Source organism: Dasypus novemcinctus, chromosome X (assembly GCF_030445035.2).
Source record: "Dasypus novemcinctus isolate mDasNov1 chromosome X, mDasNov1.1.hap2, whole genome shotgun sequence".
NCBI classification, from domain to species: domain Eukaryota; kingdom Metazoa; phylum Chordata; class Mammalia; order Cingulata; family Dasypodidae; genus Dasypus; species Dasypus novemcinctus.
Window position 1 is genome coordinate 62,943,113 of NC_080704.1, and position 25,599 is coordinate 62,968,711.

General features: G+C 36.6%; 1 protein-coding gene across 9 annotated transcripts in view; it reads right to left on the bottom strand.

Annotated features, from left to right (window-relative positions):
- Positions 1-7,487: 7,487 nt before the first annotated feature.
- The window catches only part of WNK3 (WNK lysine deficient protein kinase 3), a 230,693-nt gene continuing 212,581 nt past the window's right edge, over positions 7,488-25,599 (bottom strand). For all 9 annotated transcript variants that reach the window (XM_058291562.1, XM_058291565.1, XM_058291564.2 and 6 more), the window contains 2 exons: positions 21,403-21,605; positions 7,488-12,977 (listed from right to left, as the gene is read on the bottom strand). In XM_058291562.1, coding sequence (XP_058147545.1) covers positions 12,648-12,977; positions 21,403-21,605 — 533 coding nt within the window. In that variant the 3' untranslated portion in view covers positions 7,488-12,647. The remainder of the gene's footprint in view (positions 12,978-21,402; positions 21,606-25,599) is intronic.

The window sequence follows — 25,599 nt, forward strand, 5'->3', positions numbered from 1 at the left end:
TCCTTGCATCCCCGGAGTTGTTTCAGGCAACTTTCCCACGAAAAGGAGTTTGGGGGAAAGGAGTGATGTATCATGGGAAATGAAGTAGCGTGGCTTGATTGAGTTTAGGTAAAGTAAACTAAAATTCCCCAAAGAGAAAATTTCCCCTCAGGGGAAAAATAATATGCCTGGCTTTTAATATAGAAGAAAAAACAAATGTGTACCATAATAACAACCACTAACATTTCTATAGCAGACCACTTACTTTCACCTACTGTAACTCTGAAGAGTTGTTGGCCCCAATATAAGAATGGAAAAAATTTACGTATTTGCCCAAGGCAAATGCAGAGCCAAAGTGAAATTGAATATCCCTTGCCCTCAGGATCTCTTATCAGGGAGATAAGCACCAACACAATTTGAACTACAAGTTGTACCTTTCACTGAGCTACAATGTCCTACAGTTAGAGTTTTGTTTCCACACTCCATTGGGATTCAGGTTATTTGGGAGATTTTTTTTTTCCAAAATAGCTGCAAGGGCTCTAATTATATATAGAATCATGATCTTTTTGAAAAATCTATTTCTCAGAGTCCTCAGATGATTCGGATGTAGCACCATCTTCTGACTGCTTTTGGTACCCACTTTTCAGCAGGAGTACAGTGGAAAACCAGATCTGTTCAGTTCTGGGACAGTGAATTTAGTAGCCACTTCTGCCTTGGAATTTACTGGAAGGTGGAGAATAATGGCAGACAGAATTAAAACTCTGAAACTAGTTAGAACCCAGAACCCAAGAGTGGTCAAGATAAATGGAATATGAGAACAATCTGTTAGGATGCAAAAGTTGAAAAAACATCAAGTTCTATAAAGGAATTTATCATAGGAAAATAATTAAAGAATAGTGGAGATAAAACAAGCCAGACTGTCAAAGAATAAGTAGATAGTAAAGCAGTACATATGAATTATTTCTGAAAACAGTGAAAAGGAGAGGGCAGTGGCTTGAAGGAATGAAAGATGGAAGAAATAGGGGTTTTCTAGTATAATGGGCACTTCTTAGATTATCTGACCAGCCCCTCTTTTCTAAGAATTGATGAAACTGTGAGAGAAAGCCACAGGAGGAGACCAAATAGACAGATAACTATGTGACAGAGGCAGAGATACAAGCCAAGGAACCCCAAGGATTGTGGCAAGACAGCACCAGAATGCTACACACTCTGGGAGAAAGCACAACCACCCCAAATCATTACTATTAAAGACAGAGTTGGGTAGAAACTACTTCCAACCAAAAGAATGCTAATTAATACAAGAGCTGGTACCAGAAATGGGGTTACAGGCCCTAAAATGTGGAAATGACAGAGGGTTGATGTGAAGTTGGCCTTCTATGATATTTGGCAGTGAAACAGATGCTTATTGTTCTTGGGATTCAAAACAGAGGAGCCCTTCTCCCTGTATCAAGAGATCTGCAATTGCTGATGGTCATATATTCATGAATCTTGATGGCTTATAGAACTCTCAACCTCACATCAAAGATTTCACTGGTTAGGAAACTGGCATCCAGGCAATTGGGATGAGGTTATCTATATACAACCTCAGAGCACTTCTTGTTCTCTAACTCCCCCAAATGTGATATTTCTCTCTCTAAATGCATTCTACTAGGATGCAAGGGAGAAAAGGAAGTGGAACATTTCCAGGGCAGATTAGAAAAGAAAGGATTTACAGCTTTCAATTCAGTCTATTGTTTCCTATATAAGCTCCAAACCTTGCTCTGACCCCTAGCAGAATGAGCCCAGTCCTTAGGTAGGGTGTTAAGAAAGAAGCTGCAACAAGATGATCCAGATCTGAAGATTCAACAAGCATAACTTGACAAGATTCTTGGCACTTATTAGCATTCTCCTTTTCCCTCAACTGAAACCAACAGGCAGTCAGATAAGGTTTTAAAGAAATTATGTGGGGGTGGCAGACTTGGCCCAGTGGTTAGGGTGTCTGTCTACCACATGGGAGGTCTGCGGTTCAAACCCTGGGCCTCCTTGACCCGTGTGGAGCTGGCCCATGCACAGTGCTGATGCCCGCAAGGAGTACCATGCCACGCAGGGGTGTCCTCCATATAGAGGAGCCCCATGTGCAAGGAGTGCACCCCATAAGGAGAGCCCCCCAGTATAAAAGAAAGTGCAGCCTGCCCAGGAATGATGCCGCACACATGGAGAGCTGACACAACAAGATGATGCAAGAAAAAGAAACATAGATTCCCGTGCCGCTGACAACAGAAGCGGACAAAGACGACGACACAGAGAACAGACAACTGGGGTACGGGGTGGGGGAGGGGGGAAAGGGGAGAGAATTGAATAAATAAATCTAAAAAAAGAAAAAAGAAATTGTGGGGAAGTGGATGTGGCTCAGGCAACTGGGCTCCTGCCTATCACATGGGAGGTTGCTGGTTTGGATCCCACTGCCTCCTTTTTTTTTTTTAAGATTCATTTATGTATTTCTCTCCCTTTCCACCCCGGCCCTGGTTGTCTGTTCTCTGTGTCTGTTTTGCTGCATCGTCTTTGTCTTCTTCTGTTGTCAGCAGCACAGGAATCTGTGTTTCTTTTTGTTGCGTCATCTTGTTGTGTCAGCTCTCCGTGTGGGCGGCGCCATTCTTAGGCAGGCTGCACTTTCGCGCTGGGCAGCTCTCCTTACAGGGTGCACTCCTTGCGCGTGGGGCTCCCCTACGCGGGGCCCTGCGTGGCACGGCGCTCCTTGCGCACATCAGCACTGCGTATGGGCCAGCTCCACACGGGTCGAGGAGGCCCAGGGTTTGAACCGTGGACCTCCTATGTGGTGGACGGACGCCCTAACCACTGGGCCAAGTCCGCTTCCCCCCACTGCCTCCTAAAGAAGACAGTGAGCTGTTGTATGGGCAGGCATGGCAAGATGACATAAGAGACACAACAAAGCAGGGAGCAGCAGATGCAACAAGATGATACAACAAGACACGGGGAGGAAAAACACAATGAGAGACCCAACAAAGCTGGGAGCAGAGGTGGCTCAAGTAATTAGAGGTCTACATCAGAGGTCCCAGATTTGGCTCCCAGTGCCTCCTTAAGAAACCAGGAAGAGGAACAGACAAAGCAAATGAAAAACAAGGAGGTGGGGAGAAATCTTGAAAAAAAAAAAAATTGTGACTAGAAACCCAAATCTGGTGAATAGAGACCAGACCAGTGGTTCTCAAAGTGTGATCCCTGGACCAGCATATTAGCATCACTTGGCAACTGCTAGAAATGTAAATTTTCATGTCTCAACCCAGACCTACTGAATCAGAAATCCTCGGGGTGGGACCAGCAATCTGTTTTAACTAGTCTTCCAGGTGATTGTGATGCACTCTCAAGTTTGAGAAGCACTGCTCTTCTAGATCATGCCCAAGGCCCAAGTATAGACTGGTTAAGCAAGGAGTTGTGTCAAACAGATTATGGAATTTTTTTCTATGCCTATAATTTATTTATTTTATTCCTATCCAGGTTGAAGCAGTATATACTTGGCCCTAGTAGCCAATAATGGTGTGCTCTATCCACCCCTTTCATAAAGGGAATTATTATTGTAGTTATTTAATTATTTCTCTACTATTGCATATTAGATCTATTGGGTATAGTTAAGTTCATCACAGGTTACAGGATCGAGAGGAGGCACATTTAGATTGTCACTGTACTAGAGGAAGGGGCATGTTAGTGCTATGAAATTGCTTCTGGATACAATAGTTACATGTGATATGCAGTTGTTATGGATTGTTAGGTGCAGGCGTTTTTGGAATTGTACATATAGGGAAGATGTTGTATATGTTTATGGGACAGCCAAGAGAAGGATTATAGGTGAACATATACTAAATTGTTTCCCCCTTTTACATCCCCTTTTTATCATCTTCTCTACATTAACTCTCATAATTGCAGCAGGAATCATTCTTTCTATACCTTCCCAGAGAATTTAGGATTGAGCAGGAAGAGGAGAGATAAAATCCTGGCTGCATTCAAGCCCCTGGTTCATTTGTTCCTGAGGCCATATCCATTACCCTTGGGTTTTGTGAGATACCCCCTCCAGCGTTATAATAAATTACCCTCTTCACTTAAGTTTGTTCAAATTGGGTTTTTATTGCTTTATACACGAGAGTCCTAACATATGTACAGTACAAGAGAAACTTTAGGCTGGACATGGGCAGAGAGGAGAAAGCCATAGAGAGAATAGGAATAACAGAGGCAAAAGCCCTGAAGTAGAAGGGGAAGTAGACATGAGAACAGTGGTGAAAAGTGTATGCTTTGGAGCCAAGATCCTGGTTCCAATACCAGTTCAACTTATTATCTATATAATTTTAGTAAGTTACTTAACCTCTTTAACCCCTACTATTATCTGTGAAACAGGGATTCACTAATTTATTCCACAGATTTATTTATACCTACCACATGCCAGGAACAAAGGTATTCACTAGGGAGAAAGCAGTATTCAAGACAGTCAAGGAGCTTAGAAGGGAGATACTGTAATACTTACCTCAGAAGCTAGTGAAGATTAAATGATGTTATAGAGCACTTAGCGTAATAACCCATAATAACCGGCACAGTAAGTACCTAATAAATGTTAATTCTTATCATAAAGGGTGGAGGAAAGAATAAAGAGGTTGCATGGAGAGTTCATATCAGACTCAATCTTCTGATATCTTCCACCTAAACAGTAACTATTCAGTTTCTACAAGGGGTGCACTTAGCTTTCTTTATTGCCCAAATCCTTGGGGCCTGTTTGAGAAGGTATAAGCTCATATGGTAGGAAGCAATTCATCAGAAAGTCTAATGAGGCCATCATATTGCTTTTGTTACTTGAGCCAGCAACTGTTTGATAGCAGGAAGGTCATTTGATTAGTAAAGGAAACAGTGACAGTGGTTCTCAACCCTAGTAAATACTGGCATCACCTGGGGAGCTTTTTTAAAAATACCATATTTTTATGTAAAAAGAAAAAAACAAAAATACCAATTCTGGGGATGAGGATCAAACACTATTTTTAAAAAATAGTACCCCAGGTGATTCTAATATGCAGTCAGGATTGAGGACCACTAAGCTGGAATGGAGAAAGCTTATTAACAATGGTTAGGTTCCTGAGTTTATATCCTCATTTGTGAAATGAATATAGATTAATCCTTTCCATTTCTAAAATTTTATGATCACAGTCTATTCCTACAGAATTTTTACCCATCCTCCAAGGTTCTTCTCCTATTTGGACTATCATCTATGCTGTACCCCTCTCTTTACTCCTGTCAAGCTCCTTTCTGTCCTAAGACCCACCTACCTTTTCCCAACTACTTCAGCTCCTTTTTAAACTGTTAAGTCACAGACATAATTCTGTGATCTCATTCTTTAACCTAGTCGTGTTCATTAATGACACATTTTAGATATGTGGTATATTGGTCTTACCCCCCAAACTAAGATACTTTTACCTCTGAACCTCGCTTTATTACATTAGCTAGCATCTTTTGAGCCAGTCCTAAACTCCTACACCAACAGGCCTCATGTTGACCCACAGGTTGGGTTCAGTTTTACCACCTCTCTGTGTTTCCTCCTCTCTTAAAATAGTGATCTATAAGGTCCCTTCAGTAGTCATTACTATTATTTGAGCAAACCTAGTATGTATTAGGACAGCAGTAAGCTTTATATGTTTTTACATTAAATCTACAAACAACCCCACTGAGGCATGTACCCGATTTTACAGATGAGGAAATTGAAGCTGAAGAATTAAGCATTTGTCCCAAGGTCATTAATATAGAGTACAAACTCTGGTCTGCTAGTCTCCAAAAGGTATCTGTATTAACTATATAAGAGTCAACCCCACTTCCAAAAACAAAGAGTCAGGGCCCATTTATAAACCAGTCTCAGATTCCCCAACTGCAAGTTTAGTATGAAAGCCACCAAAAAGACACTGAACAATAAGCACTATTAGCAAATTAGGGAGAGGGGTAGTTGCCTTTACATATCTCATTTCTCACAACCACCTCATATTTCAAATGAGAAAATGGAGTTTCAAGAAAGGTCTCTGAGTTAATGTCTGCTGCTAAGGTTTCCACTATAGATGCAAGAAAAAGAAGTCCTCGCGCTGTCTGTCTGTTTGGTTGTGGCAGCCAAGAATGAATGGGGAAATAAAGGAAATCCTAAAAATAGGGAAGGAGAAATAATCTTTGCAACTCAGAAATGAACTTAAAAACAGCAAGTAGCCTTCTTAGTCCACAAAAGGAATCTGAGGTTTGGATTTATAGAGAAGTGTTGGACAACAATGTTCCCTACACTCATGCCTTCTGGTAAAGCTTTAACAATTTTGAAAGGTTAAAAAAAGGAAACTGGATTAAAAGCAAGCTCAGACACTGGAATAAGAAAGACCACCTAGGAGGATAATGAGCGAGAAGAGGCATATTTTTATTTTTGAGCACCTGTAGGTTGGCAGGAAAATCCTGCAAAAAGCAGCATAGAACTCTCCTATACCCTCACACAATTCTCCTTATTAACATTTTGCGTTAGTGGTGGTACATGAAAATTGATGAAATATTTTTAAAAAAAGAGGGGTCTCTGATTCAAACATCTAGGCTTGTTCTATTACATAATATGCTACCCTCTTTTAGAGAGTGCCTAATATAGAATGCCTCAGAGTTACTGGGTCAATAAATCAAGATAAAGATTTTTTTAAAGCCCTTAAAAATCCCCATCTTATCTTGAATGTTTCTGATGGGCCTATTACTTCCTTCAAGGCCCTTTGCATAAACATATGCACAATGCTTTTACATCAGTTATCAAGTGAACAACTGATCTGACCCTTTTTGACAGTTTTCCAGGTCATTGTATTATGAATAAGAGGTGTGGGAGGGAGATTTCCAAGTGCACTTTTTTCTAAAGGTGGACCATAAACATTGTTAAATGAAAGGAATTACGTTTATGCAAAAGGCCCATTTTGGATCCTTGATTATACCATATATAAACTTATATTTCTGAAATTATGGAACAAGCACTGGATACAACTTCATGGAAGGCATGTAAAAAGTGTACATCCTAACTTCGATAATTAGATTAAATCTATTCTAAATGTATTTGGATTATTATGCACATAGTACATCTAAGAATCAATATGGTCTAGAGTTTTTTCCATGAGCTTTGAAGTCAGACAGACCTGGGTTTGGATCCATGCTTCACCATTTATACTAGCTATGTGACCTTTATCAAATTCTTTAATCTCTCTAATCCTCTAATTTTCTCTGTAAAGCAGATAGTAACAGAACTATCTTAAAGGGTTGTTGTGATAATTAGAGATATCACAGTTATCACCTACCTATACTGTTACAGTTATGATTCATTTGCAAGTGTGGAAAAGAGGTCCAACTCAGAATTGTTGGAGCTGTAAATCAAAAGGTATGGCTTTGGTTTTGTTTTTTGGCCAGCATAATGTACAAGGACTAAATTTTCTAAATCTACTAGATTACATTTGGTAAATGAAGAACCAGTTTAAGCAGGTGAGTGTGGTGACTACGATAGCATTTTAATAAGATACTCATTTAACACAGTTTTTATTTTCTGTTTCAAAACAAAATTTCCAGGAAACAAAACAAAATACTTACCATGGTTTGAGTACAAATGAAATAAAAATCACAGTTTCAAAGAACCAAAACCAGACAACTGCTGAAAGGCAGACCACTTGGTTTACCAAAAAAAAAAAGTTAATGTCAAAAAGGATTAAAAATAAGTTCAACAACATTCTATATAATGCTACATTCCCCAATTAAGAAAGGAGAGGCCACATATACAATGAAATGTTAAGTGTACAGAAGTGGCTGAAATTCTGCATACTCAATAGTAAATTATGCATGACAGTTTATTAATTGCATAAACTTCCTGAGTGGTTTCCATGCTGCACTAGGTCTACATGCTTAATAGTTATATCAAACAAATTACAGCTTTAAGTGATTGAGCATGACAGACCTCGAACAAACTGCACTTTCCGATTAGTCACTATTTCTGCTGAGGGTATATTCTATACCACAAACCTCAGTCTCAATCCTTAAGGTATAATGGAAAAGAAATGCAACTAAAAAAAAAATACTAGAAAAATTACTGGCACGCAATTAGTTTATTTTACACTGGCATGTTTTTTTCTCAGAGCCTAGTTTCCCTTTTCCCTTCTTGCTTGACTTTTAGCATTTTTGTTTGAGGATTTTTTATTTGTTTAAATTAAAAGAAAACTTTCCAGGATGGGAGCTGCTGGTTTTTACACTCTTCCAGCTATCTAAGTTGGAAATAACTTTAGAGCAACCTATTTACTATCCCCTTCCTACACTGGCTGTCAAAGTAGCTGACTAATGTTTGTGTTCATCCATCACGTACAAAGACTATTTTCAGGGTGAGACAGTATTTGGTTCCATAAAAATTTCATATTAACCACACTTCAAAGGATTTTACCAAGTCTGAGTGTCACCATTTTACAATCTGGATTGGGAATTTTTAAATATATTTCACTTCTAGAAATTACATTTGTCAAATCAGCGGCCTTTTTTACACTCCTCTCCCTTTTCCGGCTCATCTTCTGAACAAAGAGGGAAAAACAAGTCTCCAATAAACTAAAATTTAAAAATAGTGAAAAATCCATTCTAGAAAATGGCCTGCACACCATCTCAAATATCTGAATTTTTCTGAACCAAAGAGAAGACTAAATAACTGAAACCCAGTATGATGGCAAGTATACCTCAGGAATGTACTTATAGAAAATGACTAAAATATAGTATTAACTAACAATGAATATGCTATAGTGTTACACAGTAAACATATGAAACAAGGAACAGCTGGTTTACAACATTTCCTACTTTTCAGGGAAAAAAGGGAATGTATCATTTTAATCACTCAGAAAAGACAACAAAGAAGAAAGTCAATGCCTCCATAAACTTTAGCGATTGAATAAGCAATTATATAAAACTCTTAAAACTATAGTTCAACTAGAAGCATACAGACATTTTAAGGTAACAAAATATCACTGCCAATATGCCTACCAATATACTAATATGTTTAATGACAGGCCATTGCTGTAAGGTTTGTCAAATATTTCACTGTGGTAGTTAAAGCAATTTCAACCCATAGCCCTTTAGGCACACAGACCAAAAATTTTTTAAAAAGGCATCTCTAATAAAAAATGCAAAGTTACAGGCACTGGGCTAATTTAGGTGCTTTCTTATAATTTATTTATTTTATAACTAACTCCTACAACTAAGTCCTGTATTGCCAACAGGTGGATTTATGTCTCTGCTCCCTAGCCCCAAAGCTTATTTCACAGAGGCACATTGTTCTCACCACTTTAAACATAGATTGGTGGTGGATTGAGGATCCCTCTCATCTCAACCTCATGGTTAGCACTAGGACAAGGAGGCAGGCCAGGTTTATACCTGAAAAAATACTGAGATCAAGGCAATAAAGCAAGTTCCACAGGAAGTATTTACTTATGCACCCCCAAAACAGCACTGAAAACGAGGTAGATAAACAAAAGTAGGTGAACTGGAATTAAATCTGGGGTTCTAAAATGATACATCCCATCACACTGTATATAACACTCCACACTCAATCAAAAAATCACAGCAGAAGAGTGCCTTTTAAACTTCACAGATAATTTTGCTGTCAAACCATTAGAATTCATGCTTTATATAAAATTGGCAAGGAAGGGATGAACAGCAGGATGGATAGTTGTTATATTACAGAAAATTACCTTAAATAGAGATTCAAAACTGCTACAAATATACATAGAGTTATTTTCATAGATTTACACCAATACTGGTTTCATACTCTTATGATGTTACAACCAACTTCACAGACATAGCAGCAGGTACTTTATGATGAAATGCTCACATTGCCACATATAGAGATACAGTACTATTCATCAGTCTTGCACTTTGAAAAGTAAACATGGTGGTTAGACATACAGACTATCCCCCAAATAAACTTTACAAGCAGGATGGTTAAGTACATCCTTTTTCTCTTCTATAAGAAGGAAAATGAAAAGTTTGTGTGTTTTTTTGCAAATGGGTATAAGGCCCTTTTTACATAGCAGGTTCTTTGTTAAGTAAGAAGGGAATTTCTGAGCTTTACCTCAAGAGTTAATTATTTCTGGGGAGAAAAAGTTCCACATACCTCAGCAAGGATGAAAATAGCACTAATATACAGTTAAGTAAAATTATGAAATAATGCAAAACCCTTAGATAGAACACTAGCCAATATTTACAGTCAAAGTGACTATAATCTGAATCAACCATTTCAGTTATGGGGAAAAATAATTTAAATAAAACCCCAGTTATGTGAATAACACTGTTTCCTCATTTCTACACACTCATGTTTTTCTGTATTTTAAACTTATACATGTTACATATACAGAAGTATACATAACATATATGTTAACTACTGTGTCACCATGGAGACAGCAGTACACTTCACCATCTTCAAATTTTAGAAGACTACTTTTCTTTCCAGCAAAAACCTGAAAAGATTCTACGTATCACAAGGCACTGCAAAAGTCTGCAGGCAAACAAGAACAATGACTATATATAAAGCAGAGATGGTGACAAAATGCAAGACATACGATATAGAACAGCCATTAACAAACGTAATTGGGCATATTTTCCATGGAACTTTTTTCATCCTGGGGTAGGCTGGTTAAAAGATTGTAACTAGAGAGGGAGTCTTAAAGCCTGTAGTATTTCCACATTATAGGCCGTATGTCTAATGAAATTACAAAGTCAACTCTTATAATAAAACACAAGCAGTTTTTTAAGGAATTATGGATTTTAGAAGCATATTTTATACACATGGAAAACACTGCAAAATCACTTTAACTTCCAAACCAATAGTGAAGAAGAAATTTGAAGAATTTGTACATAAGATTTGGAAACACTTATCTAAAACAGAGTATATTTTATAAAAAGAAACTGTGGCTCTTATCAATAGCCATTCTCAAAATGCTGCCCTAGATGCCCCAAATGATAGCAACAGAATTGTCATGATGGTGGGTGTGATCCTCAGGTAAGCAATATAAAACACGTTTTCTTGAAAAAGTGTTCTTAATGCCATAAAGTAGACTATGCCAAAAAAAAAAAAAGTACACCCATTAAGTTTTCCTCATTACCTTGCAAGCCCATGGGGGATAATATTTAGAGAAATAGGAGGAAAATCTGTTAACAGAAATGTTGGCTGACAATTTGGAATGTTGACCAGTAGACAAAGAACTCCTAATTAGGTAAATATGTATTAGAAATAATCTTGAAATCTTCAGAGTGGAAAGTAAGTAGATTAAACATGTATACTTGGTATCTATAAATGCCACTTAAAAATTCTATTTGGGTATAACAGACTGAGCATTCGGTAACCCTGTGGCCAGCCTTTTAAAATAACTGTATTTAACCTTGTCAAAATTGAAAGTGTACATTTTGACTTTGCCTCCTCTCCTCCCAAAACTGGATAAAACCCAGTAAAGTGCAACTTGACAGTGATCTCTCTTAGATTCTAAAGAGGCTGCCAAATCATCTATATCTAAAATCATCTAAGATGCTATAGATACTAACAAGAAATAACAACTAAAAAATGGTAATCCAGAAAAAACTAAGGACAATTTAAGTAGTATCCTTCGAGGGTCTACTATCTCACTGTAGGACAGTGTATACCCCACATCTTTTAAACCCTGTAAAGCCAGTGTTTTGTATATAAATCTCAAAACCTATTGTGTCAAGTAAATTTCACTTCAGAAGAATGGATCATTAGAGCTGAAACGTGAATCTCCTTTGTTGGAAATACAGTAATTCCTCCAAAATGAGATTCTGATGAGCTGCAGTATATTCCATGCAAAAGAAGGCAAGCCAAACCAATGTCTCTCAGATGCTCAAAAACACTGTAGCATACATGTGAAAAACAAGTAGATAGCTGCTTTGTCCTCGGAAATGCTTTGAATTACTAAAAAATCCTAAAGCAGCTACTATCTCTGCAGATGAAAGAACTGCTACAGTTCTCTAGTTTTTTCCTTTCCTTCTGCCTCACCCCAAACAAGGCTTCACTCCCAACTACTGTAACGACCGGAAGAAAATCACATTAAAAAATGTTCTGTATATTGGTTGACAAAGTTATTCTAATTGTATATACCAAAATATTTCCTGCAGCAAGTTACCTTGCCTTCATGAACACATGAAGAATCCCATAAGACTCTAGCTGTTGGAGAGTCTCACTTCTTCTACATTTGGAAGAATACATTTAAATAATATTATACATTTTAAAGAAAAGTGTCATCTAGCTGCAGATGGCAGCAGTAAAAAATGAGGGCTTCTCAGCAATGCATGTAGAGTATCCTGGAAATGATAATGCTCGAGCCAAGCTTATTAAAGCATTCTGAACAATATTTTTAAAAAATCAAGTATCAAAGAGGATATGATTTGAAGTGAAAAATCATTCCTGTGTGCAGTATTCTACGTATAAACTGCACATTTCTATGGAATGATAAGCTGTATCGAATATCACATTGGAACAACAACAAAAATACAGTCGAAAGTAAATACAAATAAGGGAATTTATGACAGAACCCAAGAAGAAACTTTAATATCTTAGGCATTCTGAAAATACTTATGAAAAAATATCCCTTTTCTTCATCATCTACTCTGATTCATTTGGGACCAGGAGGGATTGAGGCTGGATTCTGCACTGTTGAAGCAGTAAATGCCTGCAAATTCATCCCAGGCTGGAATGGTCCTACAGGTTGGGTAGGAATAACTACAGACTGTTGTGTTGTTCCTGAAATTCCCATCCAATGTACTGGATACCCTGTCCCCCCCACAGCATTATACTGACAAACATGGGGCATTCCATATGATGATAATGGCCCAGAAAATGAAGGGAGTGAGAGTCCTTGTGGCAAGGAAGTTGGGACAGCTCCACGGATTTGGGATAGAGAAGAAATCCATGTTGATGTGTAGCCCATAGTAGATGGAGTATTCTAACAAAAACAAAAATAAAAACAAAAGATCAGTTTATTTGGTATATACTTTCATCTATCTATATTCCTTCTATTCTTTTTGACTTATCACCCACCTCCTCCCCTCCATTATTACTAAGAACGGCTGTTTTTGGAGCACCTTTCTTTGTGCTAGGCATACTTACATACATTATCTCATTTCATCTTCATAACTGCCCTCCAAGATTTGCATTTGCTTATGAGGAAACAGAGGCTCAAAATCAGTAACTCACCCAGTAACATTAAGCAAGTTAGTATTGAGGTGAGGATTTGAAAACAATGCTAATTCCAAGACCCAGGCTACCCTACATGCCTGTTCAAAATTTAGCCCTTGTTCCTCATGCTAGCACTACTCTTCCATATTTATTTCCTGCTGCCACCTCCAGGCATTCTCTAATGCAGTGCCATAGACAAGAATAGCTTATCTTACTACATAATCCTTTGCCATTTAGTGTGACAGAGTGGAAGGAGTTTGGCATATAGTAGGTGCTCAATAAAAATTATTTCCCTGTACCTAACCTCTTTCTTCTCATCATCTTTTTTTTACCATTAACAATTATAATAATTTCATTATATTCCATCAGTTGTAACAAATGAAAAGTGTTAACAGAGGGTATATGAGTACTCTGTTATTTTCTGCATGATTTTTCTCTAAACATACAATTTATCTAATAAAAAATATTTTAAAAGATCATTTAAACCAATTTATTTTTTTGTTTTCATTTTGCTTTTTTTTTAACAAATCAATTTTATTGATACATATTAATCATAAACCATTTAAAATATACAAACAATGGTATTTGGTATAATCACATAGTTGAGTATTCATCACTTCAATCATTCTCAGAGCATTTTCATATTCCAATAGTAATAACAATAAACAAAAAAACAGACAAACAAAACCTCATCATCTCTCAACCTCTCCATGCTTCCCCTGCCATACATAGCTGCTATTCTGTTTACATTTCTCTAGTTTATTTGTATTTTTATCTTGTAAAAACAGTCATATATGCAATATCACCCATATTCATATTTCACTAGGTTTCACTATTTTATAGTCTCACATTACAATGTTTAGCTTTCCTTCTAGTAATATACATGTCCTTAGACTTTCCCTTTCAACCACTGTCATACCCATATAATAGTTCTACTAATTACAAACACTATGATGTGCTTTTACCATATCTATTCATTTCCAAAGATCTGCTAACAACCTTTTTACCAATTATGTACAGATTAACCCTCAGCTCTTTTTTCTCTACCCTCATTCTATTTTCTCGTGTCCCATATTATACTTATTAACGCCATGAGTTTACATAATATATTTAGTTCATAAAAGAGCAATTAAACAGTATTTGTCCTTTTGTGTCCGGCTTGCTTCAATCAACATAATGTCCTCCAGGTTCATCCATGTTGTCATATGTTTCACAACTTCATTTCTTCTTACTGCTGCATAATATTCCATCATGTATACACACCACAATTTGTTTATCCATTCAGCAGTTTATGGACACCTGGACTGTTCCCATCTTTTGGCAATTGTGAATAATGCCACTATGAACATCAGTATGCAGATGTCTTTGTGTCACTGCTCTCAGTTCTACTGGGTATATACCTATACTGGGTATTGATGGGTCCTTTGGCAAGTCTATATTCAACTTCCTTAGGAACTGCCAGATGGTCCCACATGGTGGCGGTACCATTCTACATTCCCACCAACAGAGAATAAGGAGATATTGCTCCTATCTCTCCCAATCTCCAACACTTAGTTTTCCAACTTTTTAATAATGGCCAGTCTAATAGGTGTGAAATGATATCTCATTGTAATTTTGATTTGCATTTCCCTCATCGAGAGTGATGTTGAACATTTTTCATGTTTGTTTCGCCATTTGTATTTGTATTTGGACAATTGTCTTTTCAAGTCTTTTGCCCATTTTTTAATGGGGTAGTTTGCCTTTTTATTGTTGTTGCATCCTTATACATCTCCTTATATATCAAGGGTATTAAACCTTTATCAAACTTGTGATTTCCACATATTTTCTCCCATTGAGTTGGCTGCCTTTTCACCCTTTTGACAAAGTCCTTTGAGGTACAAAAGCGTTTTAATTCCGAAGAGGTCCCATTTATCTAATTTTTCTTTTGTTCCTTGTGCTTTGGGTGCAAGATTTAAGAAACTACTGCTTATTACAAGATCTTGAAGATGTTTTTCTACATTTTCTTCTAGGAGTTTTAAGGTTGTTGCTTTCTATTTAGGTCCTTGAGATATTTTGAGTTAATTTTTGGATAAGGTGTGAGATAGGATATCCAGTATGAGATAGGATATCCAGTACTCCCAGCACTACTTGTTGAATAGACTGTTCTGGCCCATTTGGGAAGGCTTGACAGCCTTGTCAAAAATCACTTGACTGTAGATGTAAGAGTCTATTTCTGAGTTGTCAATTTGGTTCTGTTGCTCAATTGGCCTGTCTTTATGCCAGTACCTTGTGCGCTTTTTTTTGCCACTCTAGGTAAATAATATGCTTTAAAGTCAGGAAGTGAGAGTCCTCCAACTTTGTTCTTTTTTTTAAGTCATTTTTGGGTATTCAGAGCTCCTTACCCTTGAAAATAAATTTGATTATTGGCTTTTTGATTCCTGCAAAAAAGGCTGTGGAGATTTGTATTGGGATTGCATAGAATCTGTAAATCAGTTTGGGCAGAACTGACATCTTAATGATATTTATTCTTCTAATCCATGAACAGAGAATGTCCTTCCATTTATTTAAGTCTTCTTTGGTTTGCTTAGGAATCTTTTGTAGTTTTCTGAATATAGCTCCTTTATGTTTTTGGTTAAGTTTATTCCTAAATGTTTGATTGCTTCAGTCACTAGTATAAATGGAATTTTTTTTCTGGTTTATTTGTTCCTCGTGCTTTGGGTGTAAGGTTTAAGAAACTACTGCCTATCACAAGATCTTGCAGCTGTTTTTCTACATTTTCTTCTAGGAGTTTTATGGTTGTCACTTTGATATTTCGTTCCTTGGTCCATTTTGAGTTAAATTTTGTGTATGATATGAGATAGAGGTACTCTCTTCCATCCATTACTGATTTCCAACTTCATTCCATTATGATCAGAGAAAGTATTTTATACAATTTCATTCTTTTTAAATTTCTTGGGTCCTGTCTTATGACCCTATCCCAGAGATGCATTCATGAGTGTATGATAAAAATGTATATCCTGTTGTTTTCAGGTGTAATGCTCTATAAATGTCTGTTAGGTCTAGTTCATTTCTCATATTATTCAAGCTCTCTATTTCTTTATTTATTCTCTGTCCAGATGTTCTATCTAATACTCAGAGCCGCTCTTCATCCCTTATAACAGTTTTGCATTTAAAATCTATTTCGCCCAATATTAGTATTGCTACTCCATCTTTTTGGTTACTATTTGCATGGAATATCTTTTTCCAACCTTTTACTTTTAACCTGGTTGTATCCTTATATCTGAGGCGAGTCTCTTGTAGATAGCATGTAGATGTCTCATATTATTTTATCCATTCTATCAATCTATGTCTTTCTGGGGGGCATTCCAAACCATTGACAATGTTATTACTGTAAAAGTATTACTTACTTTGTCCATTTCTTCCTTTGGCTTTTTTTTTTTTTTTGGCTGTTTTCATTTTTATTTTTTTAGCCAAATTTTTATTGTCTTTTTTTTTTAAAGACACACAAAACATTACACTGAAAAACATAAGAGGTTCCCATATACCCTACTCCCCACCCTGCTACTTCTCCCACATCAACATCCCCTTTCATTCATTGCATTTGGTGAATACACCCTGGAGCACTGCCACACTGCATGTACCGTAGTTTACATTGTAGTTGACATTCTCCCCCAGTCCATTCACTGGGTTATGGCAGGATATATAATGTCCTGCATCTGTCCCTGCAATATCATTCAGGGAAACTCCCGTTAATGCTCCCATATCATACCTCTTCTTCCCTCTCCCTGCCCTCAGCAACTTCCGTGCCCACTGTCTCCACATCAATGATATAATTTCTTCCATTGCTAGAGTCACAATAGTTCTATACTAGAATACCAGTGAGTCCACTCTAATCCATATTTTATTCCTCTATCCTGTGGACCCTGGGATAGTGATATGCTTTATCTCTTTAATCGTATTTTCCTTCAATTCTTGAATTAATTTAGGAGATCTGTGTGATTATCACTGATTAGTTGTCTTAAATCCTGTATCTCATCAGGATATTTGGTTTCATTCTTTGCCTGGGCCATCTCTTCCTGTTTCCTAGTATGGTCTCGTAATTTTTTGCTGATATCTAGACATCTAAACACGATGGTGAATTTACTCTGATGGTCAATTTCTCTCTTGTACCTAGTGTTTTGGTTTTTTCCCCCACAGCTCTTCTTTAATTTTGATTCAACTTATTCTAATTCTTTAAATTGCCCAGGTAAAGTTATCAAAATCAGGCCAGGGACTCATTAATAAGGTGTAGATTTTCACACAGGGGTGGGGCTAAAGAGAGAACTAAAAGCAGTTTTTCTCCTTGCCATTTCCTGACCGGACAGCAGATGGCAATAATAGGCAATTCGGAGTGTTTTTCAATCTCTCTTCTCCTGTGTTTCTGGTCTGGCCAAAGCCAAGATTTAAAGTGAGTTCTGCTGGCCAAATTCAGTGAGGAGAAGTCCTCTGACTCACCCTCTTCCATGTAACAGCTTATAGGGAAGAAGAAGTCCACTCCTCTCTCAGTTGGCTGCAATGAGGAAGGGTTTTTTTCCAGCCTTAATGTCTTTAGGGTGGCAGATGGGAACCCTTTCCGGCCATTGCAGGGGTTTAGTAACTCAGATTTGTTGTTTCAGGTTCTTTGTCTTTCTGTTCTTCGTCCTCCTGGGAGTTATTCAGCATGGTGTCCTGGTCTGCTGATCCCTAAAGCAGGTCCCTTGGGACAGCTTTTGGCCCCTTTTCTGTTGTTTTTGTTAAAGACTTGAGCCCTGCCTGCCTACTCCTACTCCATCTTCCTGAAACTCTCTATACATCATCCTAAAGTCTGACATTTGTTATATTTTTGGATATTTAAACTTGAGACAAAGAGACAATTATGTTTTTGACAATATGGAGAAAACACATTCCTCCCTGACCCTTTTATCATATTGTATTGTGATGATGCATATGTATGGAGATTACCAAAGTCTTACATACATAGTAACAATATATCTAAGGAATTAAATATTTCTTCCTTTGTTTCTGCCAAATGCTTAGTTCTTCAAACTCAGAAGAATGGTCAAGCTAAAACCCTCTCAACTAAAATTTCAAACTAAAGTTAGGGTAAAAGGTTTTAGCTTGACTTTAGAATGAATGAGAATCCCTCATTTTGCAGAAAAACATTTATTTAAAGTCAGCAATCCCTTCTTCATATCAGTGTTTTCATTCTGTTAAAGTAAAATTAATACTGCTGATTCAAACTAGCACATACAGAATGATTTCATTTTTGTAAAATTATTTCCATCCATACATATACTGATATAAGATATATCTGAAATGATATCTATCTAAAGTTAAAGACAGTATTTCTGGATGGTGGGATTTGAAGGTGGTATTTTAAAATATCTCTTTTGTACTTTTCTGCATTGATTAAATTTCCAAAAAGAGAATATATTATTTTAAAAACAATAACAACAAAAATTTTTTAAGTCTATATTGGAGAGGACTTGTGACAATCTTCCTTTTGATATTTAAAAATCATCTCAGGTTGCTGTGGGGGGAGTGGGGGGTGGGGACGGTGGGGTCGAACGGGACTTCATATTTTTTGAATGTAATATTTTTTAAAAAATGAATAAAAAATAAATAAATAAATAAATAAAAATAAAAAGCATCTCATATTCAAATGCCCAAATCCAAAGGTGCAACCTTCCTACACCAAAACATACTGTCTACTCATGCTCCCCACATCAGTATTGGTATACTGGAATGGTATACAGTTATACAAGCCAGAAACTTAAGCCCTGACACCTCCCCTTTGCCTATATATCCATTCTATCACCAAATCTTGTCCGTTTTATTTCAGATTATTTCTTAGACTCTGTTCACTTCTCTCTATCTCCAGTTTCCTTTATCTGGACTACTGTGACTCTTAACTGGTCTAGCAAAATCTACTCTTGTTCCCTACAAATTTCTTTCTTCGTACTTCAGTCAGAGTGATATTTTCAAAAAGCAAACGTGATCATGTCAATCCTAGGGCTTCGAGAGCTATTCATCTTACTTAAAATGAAGACAAAGCTCCCTACTATCATCAATTTTAAGACCCTACCTACCTTCTTAGATTCATGGTGCACCAACTCCTCTTCACTCTCCTCACTTCAGCTCAACTGGCCTGCTTTCACTCCTTTCAGGCTCCCTTTCTCTACAGGGACTTTGCATATGCTGCTGATACTGCTTGAAACCATATTCCCTCTGCTCTTCACCTAGTTAATACCTACTCATCCTTCAGATCTCTGCTCAATCATCACTTTTGCAGTAGAGGCTTCCTTGATCTCTCTTTAAAAGGTCAAATCCAAGCTACTGTATGGTAGTCTATATCTCTCCTTATAGACTTCATTACAGTTTCCATTTTATTTACACAAGTCTGTTAATGTTTAACTGTCACATAACATTTTAAGTTCTAGGAGTATAGGGAGCATACTTGTTCTTGCTTATCAAATCCAGTACCTAGCAGAGTGCTTGGCACAAAGTAAAAGGGTGAACTAAATGTAATTGTGTGAACAAAATTTTCTAAGGCTACAGAACAGTAAAATGCAAGAACATTAGATATAGAGATGGGCTTTCCAGATAAGATAAAGCAAACTGAATCGAAAAATACAATAAATAGTTACTATTTAGGGTAGCTACTATATGCTGGCACTTTATAGGTGTTATCTTATTCAATCATCACATCTATCCTACAAGGCAGGTATTATCCCTGTTTTACAGACATGGAAACTGAAACACAGAGAGATCAAGTGATCATCTAAAGTCATACAACTAGCAAATGGCTGAGCTGAGACTAGAACCCAAATCTCTTTAAAAACTTCACCATTTTTATTCACACTTTCCATTCTACTAGCCCTTCCTCTAAACATGCCGTTATTCTCCAATAAATCACCTTCCTATTAGTCAACAAAAGCCTCTATTCATGCAGTACTCAGAGGGACTCTTAAGGGCAGCACAAACGCATTAATGCCTTGAAATTTGTCCCTAAATGATTCCAAATTTACAATGCTAATACTATCTGTGGATAAAATGGTGACAGGAATAAGATGAATACACCAAGACCCCAAGGTTACTAGTTTGGGAAATGTAGGATTTTGAAAATTTTTATTTAACAGTAACAATAAATGCATTTTCAGACTTTACCAAACTATATTCAATAACTATATATATACACATACATGTATACAAATATGAGGTACACGCACAGAGACACAACTTTCAATAATGAAAGTTCTGATTGTAAGCCATGATTTACATTTTAATAGGCTTACTCATTCTGAAAAAATAATACTTACCTTAAAAATTCAAACACAGAAAAGTACAAAGTAAAAATAAGGCCCAAATCCCACCACTCAGCATTTTCGTATTTCTCTATGCATATATATAATGCATATAATTTTATGTAAATTACATTTTAATATATATTCTCTTCTATACACCTGCCTCCTTCCCACTACAGAAAGCATTGTGGACATCTTTCTACAGTTCAATTGCATGTACATCTGACTAATGCTACATGCAATAACTAGGCATCTGGGTCTACAACTTTAAGACACTTCTTGTAATATTCTAGCTTAAAAAGCTTTAAAATTCATTTTTATACTGAACAAATAAGATAACTTATTGGCTCTAAGAAAACTGATATGCAACAGAGGATTGCTTTTCTTCAAAACTCAAACTCTTTGCAACTCGAACTTTTTTTTGCATCACAAGATTGAATGAATCCTCACTACAGAAGCTTTCTTCTTTGATACTTGGTATTTTTATTTAGGAACGATAGTCTAAGACAAGGGTCAGCAAACCATGTTATACCACCTGTTTTTGTAAGTTAAGTTTTATTGGAACAAAGTCACACCAATTCGTTTACATATCATCAAATGCTGCTTTTGTACTACAACAGCAGAGATAATAGTTACAACCATATGGCTTGAGAAGTCTAAAATATTCACTATCTGGCCCATTCCCAGAAGAAGTTTGCTGACCCCTGGTCTAAAAGATAATTTTCTCAAAGACAGTGAATCTAGACATGGATAAAAGCCTCTATGTCATCAGGTTATGCCATTCTTTCATAGTGACTGTAACCACAATAAGCACACAATTATAGGCCTAACTGAATCAATTTTTATGGTCTTAGTTCATATAATTAAGAGGATCAGTTACAAACAACTTACTTCATATACTTTGTTCCAGTTGTCTTTCTCTAATTTGTGTTGACTCTGTTTAAGTTGGTTTAAACTTGGCTTAATAAGAGAATTTCCTACTGTTTCTTTTGTCCAGTTGTCTACCAGCTTGTGTAAGTCATCTGTGAACATCCCTTTCTTATTAGATGGAGATTGCTGGCATGATGCTGCATTATTCTCCACACACAGTGGCTCTATAAGAAAAAATAAGGAAACTATGAAATGAATTAGAACTTAAGTAGATACCTTTTTTTTGGCTAGCAATGTAATTAATAGAACCACAGGTGGGGTACAGGTAGGGCAACTACATACTAGTTTACATGGGAAAGTCCTGGTTTAAACCTGGTTTGACTAGAATAATTACTTAACAGTATCCCTTTTAAAAGCATCCTCTTGTTTGGATGGTAAATAATTATATATGGTCATCTTATGTATGTCAAGTATAATATATAATATTCAACCCTAATCTTTTCATCAACTTCCTCACAATTTACACAGAGTTAAAAAAGAATCACAGAATGTTAAATGTAGAAAGCACCTTAGAGGTCCTGTTTTATAATGGGGAACAATGTCTAGGAAAAGTAAATTTACATGCCCTAGTTCTTGCAACTAGTTACTAGCGAGCAGAGCCTAGCCTGGAACACAGAAACCTAGACAAAGACTCTCTCTTTACAATATACCATACTGAATTTAAATAAGATTCAGAAAATGAGAATCTCATTTCATTTTTAAAATATATATTTATTTATGATAAAAAGAATGCATATCTACAATAGTAGAAATGAGGATGCAAAAGGGTTTGATGAGTTTCATGAATTCTGAAGGACAAGATATCCACAAAAATGAAAGAAATCAATTACAAATATCTGTCAGTGAAAAGTTCCCTAACCTGAATACCACACTAAGTCTTTAAATTATTCAATACTATTATACAGTCTTATTAAAACATTCTCATAGAAAAGATTCATAGGGTTCAAATTTCTCTGATTGATTTACCACCCACTCCCCCCAAAAAAACAACTTCCAAAAGTTACCAAGAAAAATGTACCATATGAGAAGAAAAAAATGCTATTTGAATGTTATTCAGTGCCTAACTATGTTGTATATATGGTAGGGACATTTATTTATTGATTTGATTTAAAAGTTATTCATATCATAATATAAAAGAACAACAGGGCCCACTGGATGGAATAGGGGAGAGTATGGGCCATGATGTGGACCACTGACCATGAGGTGCAGAGGTGCCCAAAGATGTACTTACCAAATGCAATGGATGTGTCATGATGATGGGAATGAGTGTTGCTGGGGGGGGGGGGAGAGGTGAGGTGGGGGTGGTGGGGTTGAATGGGACCTCATATATATATATTTTTAATGTAATATTATTACAAAGTCAATAAAAAAATAATAATATAAAAGAACACTTAATTTAAAGTGGCAAACCAAATGTGTGTTATGAATGCACCTTAAAAGAAGTACTCTATAAATGTGGTTTATGATCGGTAGTAACATGATTTACTAATTTCAATGGTACTCTTTAATAGTCATTTCTTACTGATGAAATGAATAAAGCCAGAGTATAGTCCTTGGCACTGTTGTTTGGTATGCCTCCAAGATGATACCTACATTCAAAGAGTTTTAGCAATCATTCCTCTGGAAATATTTCTATCTCATCTCAAATCTCAATTTCTGTCTTCAATCCCAATCTCACAACCATCTCCCAAATGTGCTTTTACACATGGATATCAATAAAGCATTCAATTCAACACACCTAGAGTGAAACCTATCATGGTCCTGGCAAACCAGGTCTTTCTCCTATCATATTTCTTTTAAAGATATCGCATTTTCTCCAAACTGCCCTGACTCAGATCCTTTGGATTTGCCCATAAACACATATAAGTCCAGTCCATCAACCATGGAAATTCATCTCTTGTCTCTTTTCATTTCAATAACTCCCTAAGCTCTTGATCATATAATAAATAGATTACTATGATTGCAATAATCTAAACGGACACACTCCCTGGCTTTGCCAATATAGTCTTCATAATGCCAACAAATTAATATGTTGTCTCCAGCACTTTGCTCCTGGGCTAAAACAAATAGTTCCTTAACCCGTTAACAACAGTGGGTTCTCAACATATTTAGGTAGCAAAGTCCTTGGAAATCATGGTTGTCTTTGCAGAACAAATATCTTTTATTTATTGTCCCTAAACAAGCATATTACCTTATTTATTAAGCTTAAATTATATTACACTAAACTCTAGCATACATAAGCTGTGCTTTTTAAGTATGGAAGAAAAATCTCTTGTGTAAATCCACCATTTTACACAATTGTTACATTCTCCTTCACCCAAATAAATCTTGCATTTTACCATCTGCATGCCTTTACACCACACAGTTCTACCTATTGACAATACTTTTTTCCAATCCATGTCCTCAATTTTAGTGCTGTCCATTTACCCTTCAAGAACAACTCAAATCGTACCTCCTTCCTGGAGTTTTCCTAGACCACTGCAGCCCTTGGTGATCTTCCATTCATTCCATGTACCCAACTGCAGACACAGTTTATGGTACTGGGAGCCGATGCAATAGAATATTTAAGAACAGAGGCTTTGGAATCAGATAGATCTGAATCCCATTATTTATTAAATTAGATGCTAAGGAAGTTGTTTAATCTAACTAACTTCAATCTCTTTACCTATAAGATACAGAAATCTATCTCAGAGTTGTTTTGAGGATTATGATAATGTATTTAATGTGTTTATGCTTTGGGGTCTCCAAAACCACCCACACATTTCAGTGATCCACTAGAAGGTGCCATGAGATGCAGTATATAGTTTTACTCATGGCTGAGCTTTACGACAGTGAAAGGACACATAATAGGATCACCAAGAGAAAAAGACAGGAGTCTGGAGAAATCTTTGCACAGACTACCTTATGGACTCTCCCTATTGTGAGGGGGCACGTTTGAGCATGCTCATTTCTTCAGCAATGATAAATGCAATAATGTGTGCAATGTTTCTGTCCAGGAGAACCCATTATAGATTTAGTTCCCATGGTTTTTATTAGGGGTTGATCATGTAGGCACCTTCTACCTAGCATGTACCAAAATTCCAGATTCTCAGAAAGAAAGCAGCCATTCAGCATAAGTCATATTATTTGTATAAACAACCTAGGTAAAATGAACCACACCTATCAGTTCGGGAACAGAGGGAGATCAAGTTCTCACAAACCAGCCAAGGGCCAACCTTGCATATACGTTTTTCTTAAGATAGCGTTCTCATGACTGTTATGTTAAATCTTTTTGCACAGTTTAGTACAGTGCTCGTATTATAGGTAAACTACATATACACATTGTAGATATCATTACATTACAATACCATGCATTCATGTTTCCCATAAAGCAGCCATAATTGTGGGCAGAGAAGAATGAGTGTGGATCTCTGTATATATGTAAAGGCAGTGCTTCTCAAAATGTGTTCTGTGAAAAGTGGATTTTGTGTTAAAATTATTTCGGGAAGTGTTGTATATTATTGCTTTTCTTGGAAATTCCCAATGCATATTAGCAAATTAAAAGCCCTGGGAGATTCTACAGTAAAGAAACTGGTTTATATATGATTGAGCCTAGCATTTCCCATTTGTCCATGTAAGACTTACTATCTCCAAGCTGAAAGCTTGTAATTACTTTTTTTAGCAGGTAGGAAGGTGAGTATTTCACTATTGTACTTCTGTTAACTTACTGGAATGTTTAGATCATTTCCAAAGCAGACAATATAAAACTGCTTTATTAAATGGGAACTAAATTATCTTCATTTTCCCTTTCTTCTTATAACTCATTGAAGCCAAGTTTGCAAAGATCAGATGTACCACACCTAACTTCTTGTGGTTTTGTTACTTTTTTGCCTATCACAGCAGCAGGAAATTCCATATTTCAAACTCTAATAGCTCTATTTCAAAGCTTGCTGATAGTTCATACTTTTCCAATTTGGCTAAGATTGGTGGACATATTTGTTAGCCTGAGGTTAAAAGGGAAATCCAGGAAATGAGACAGCCAAAGGGGGCTTGATAAATTCGTCATATATCCCAGACTGACTGTAAGTACTTCATGTGCACACCAAAGAGAATGGAGGGCCCAAACCACCCACACATCACTAGCTGACAGTCTGAACATGCAAAGAACAGGCATGAAAG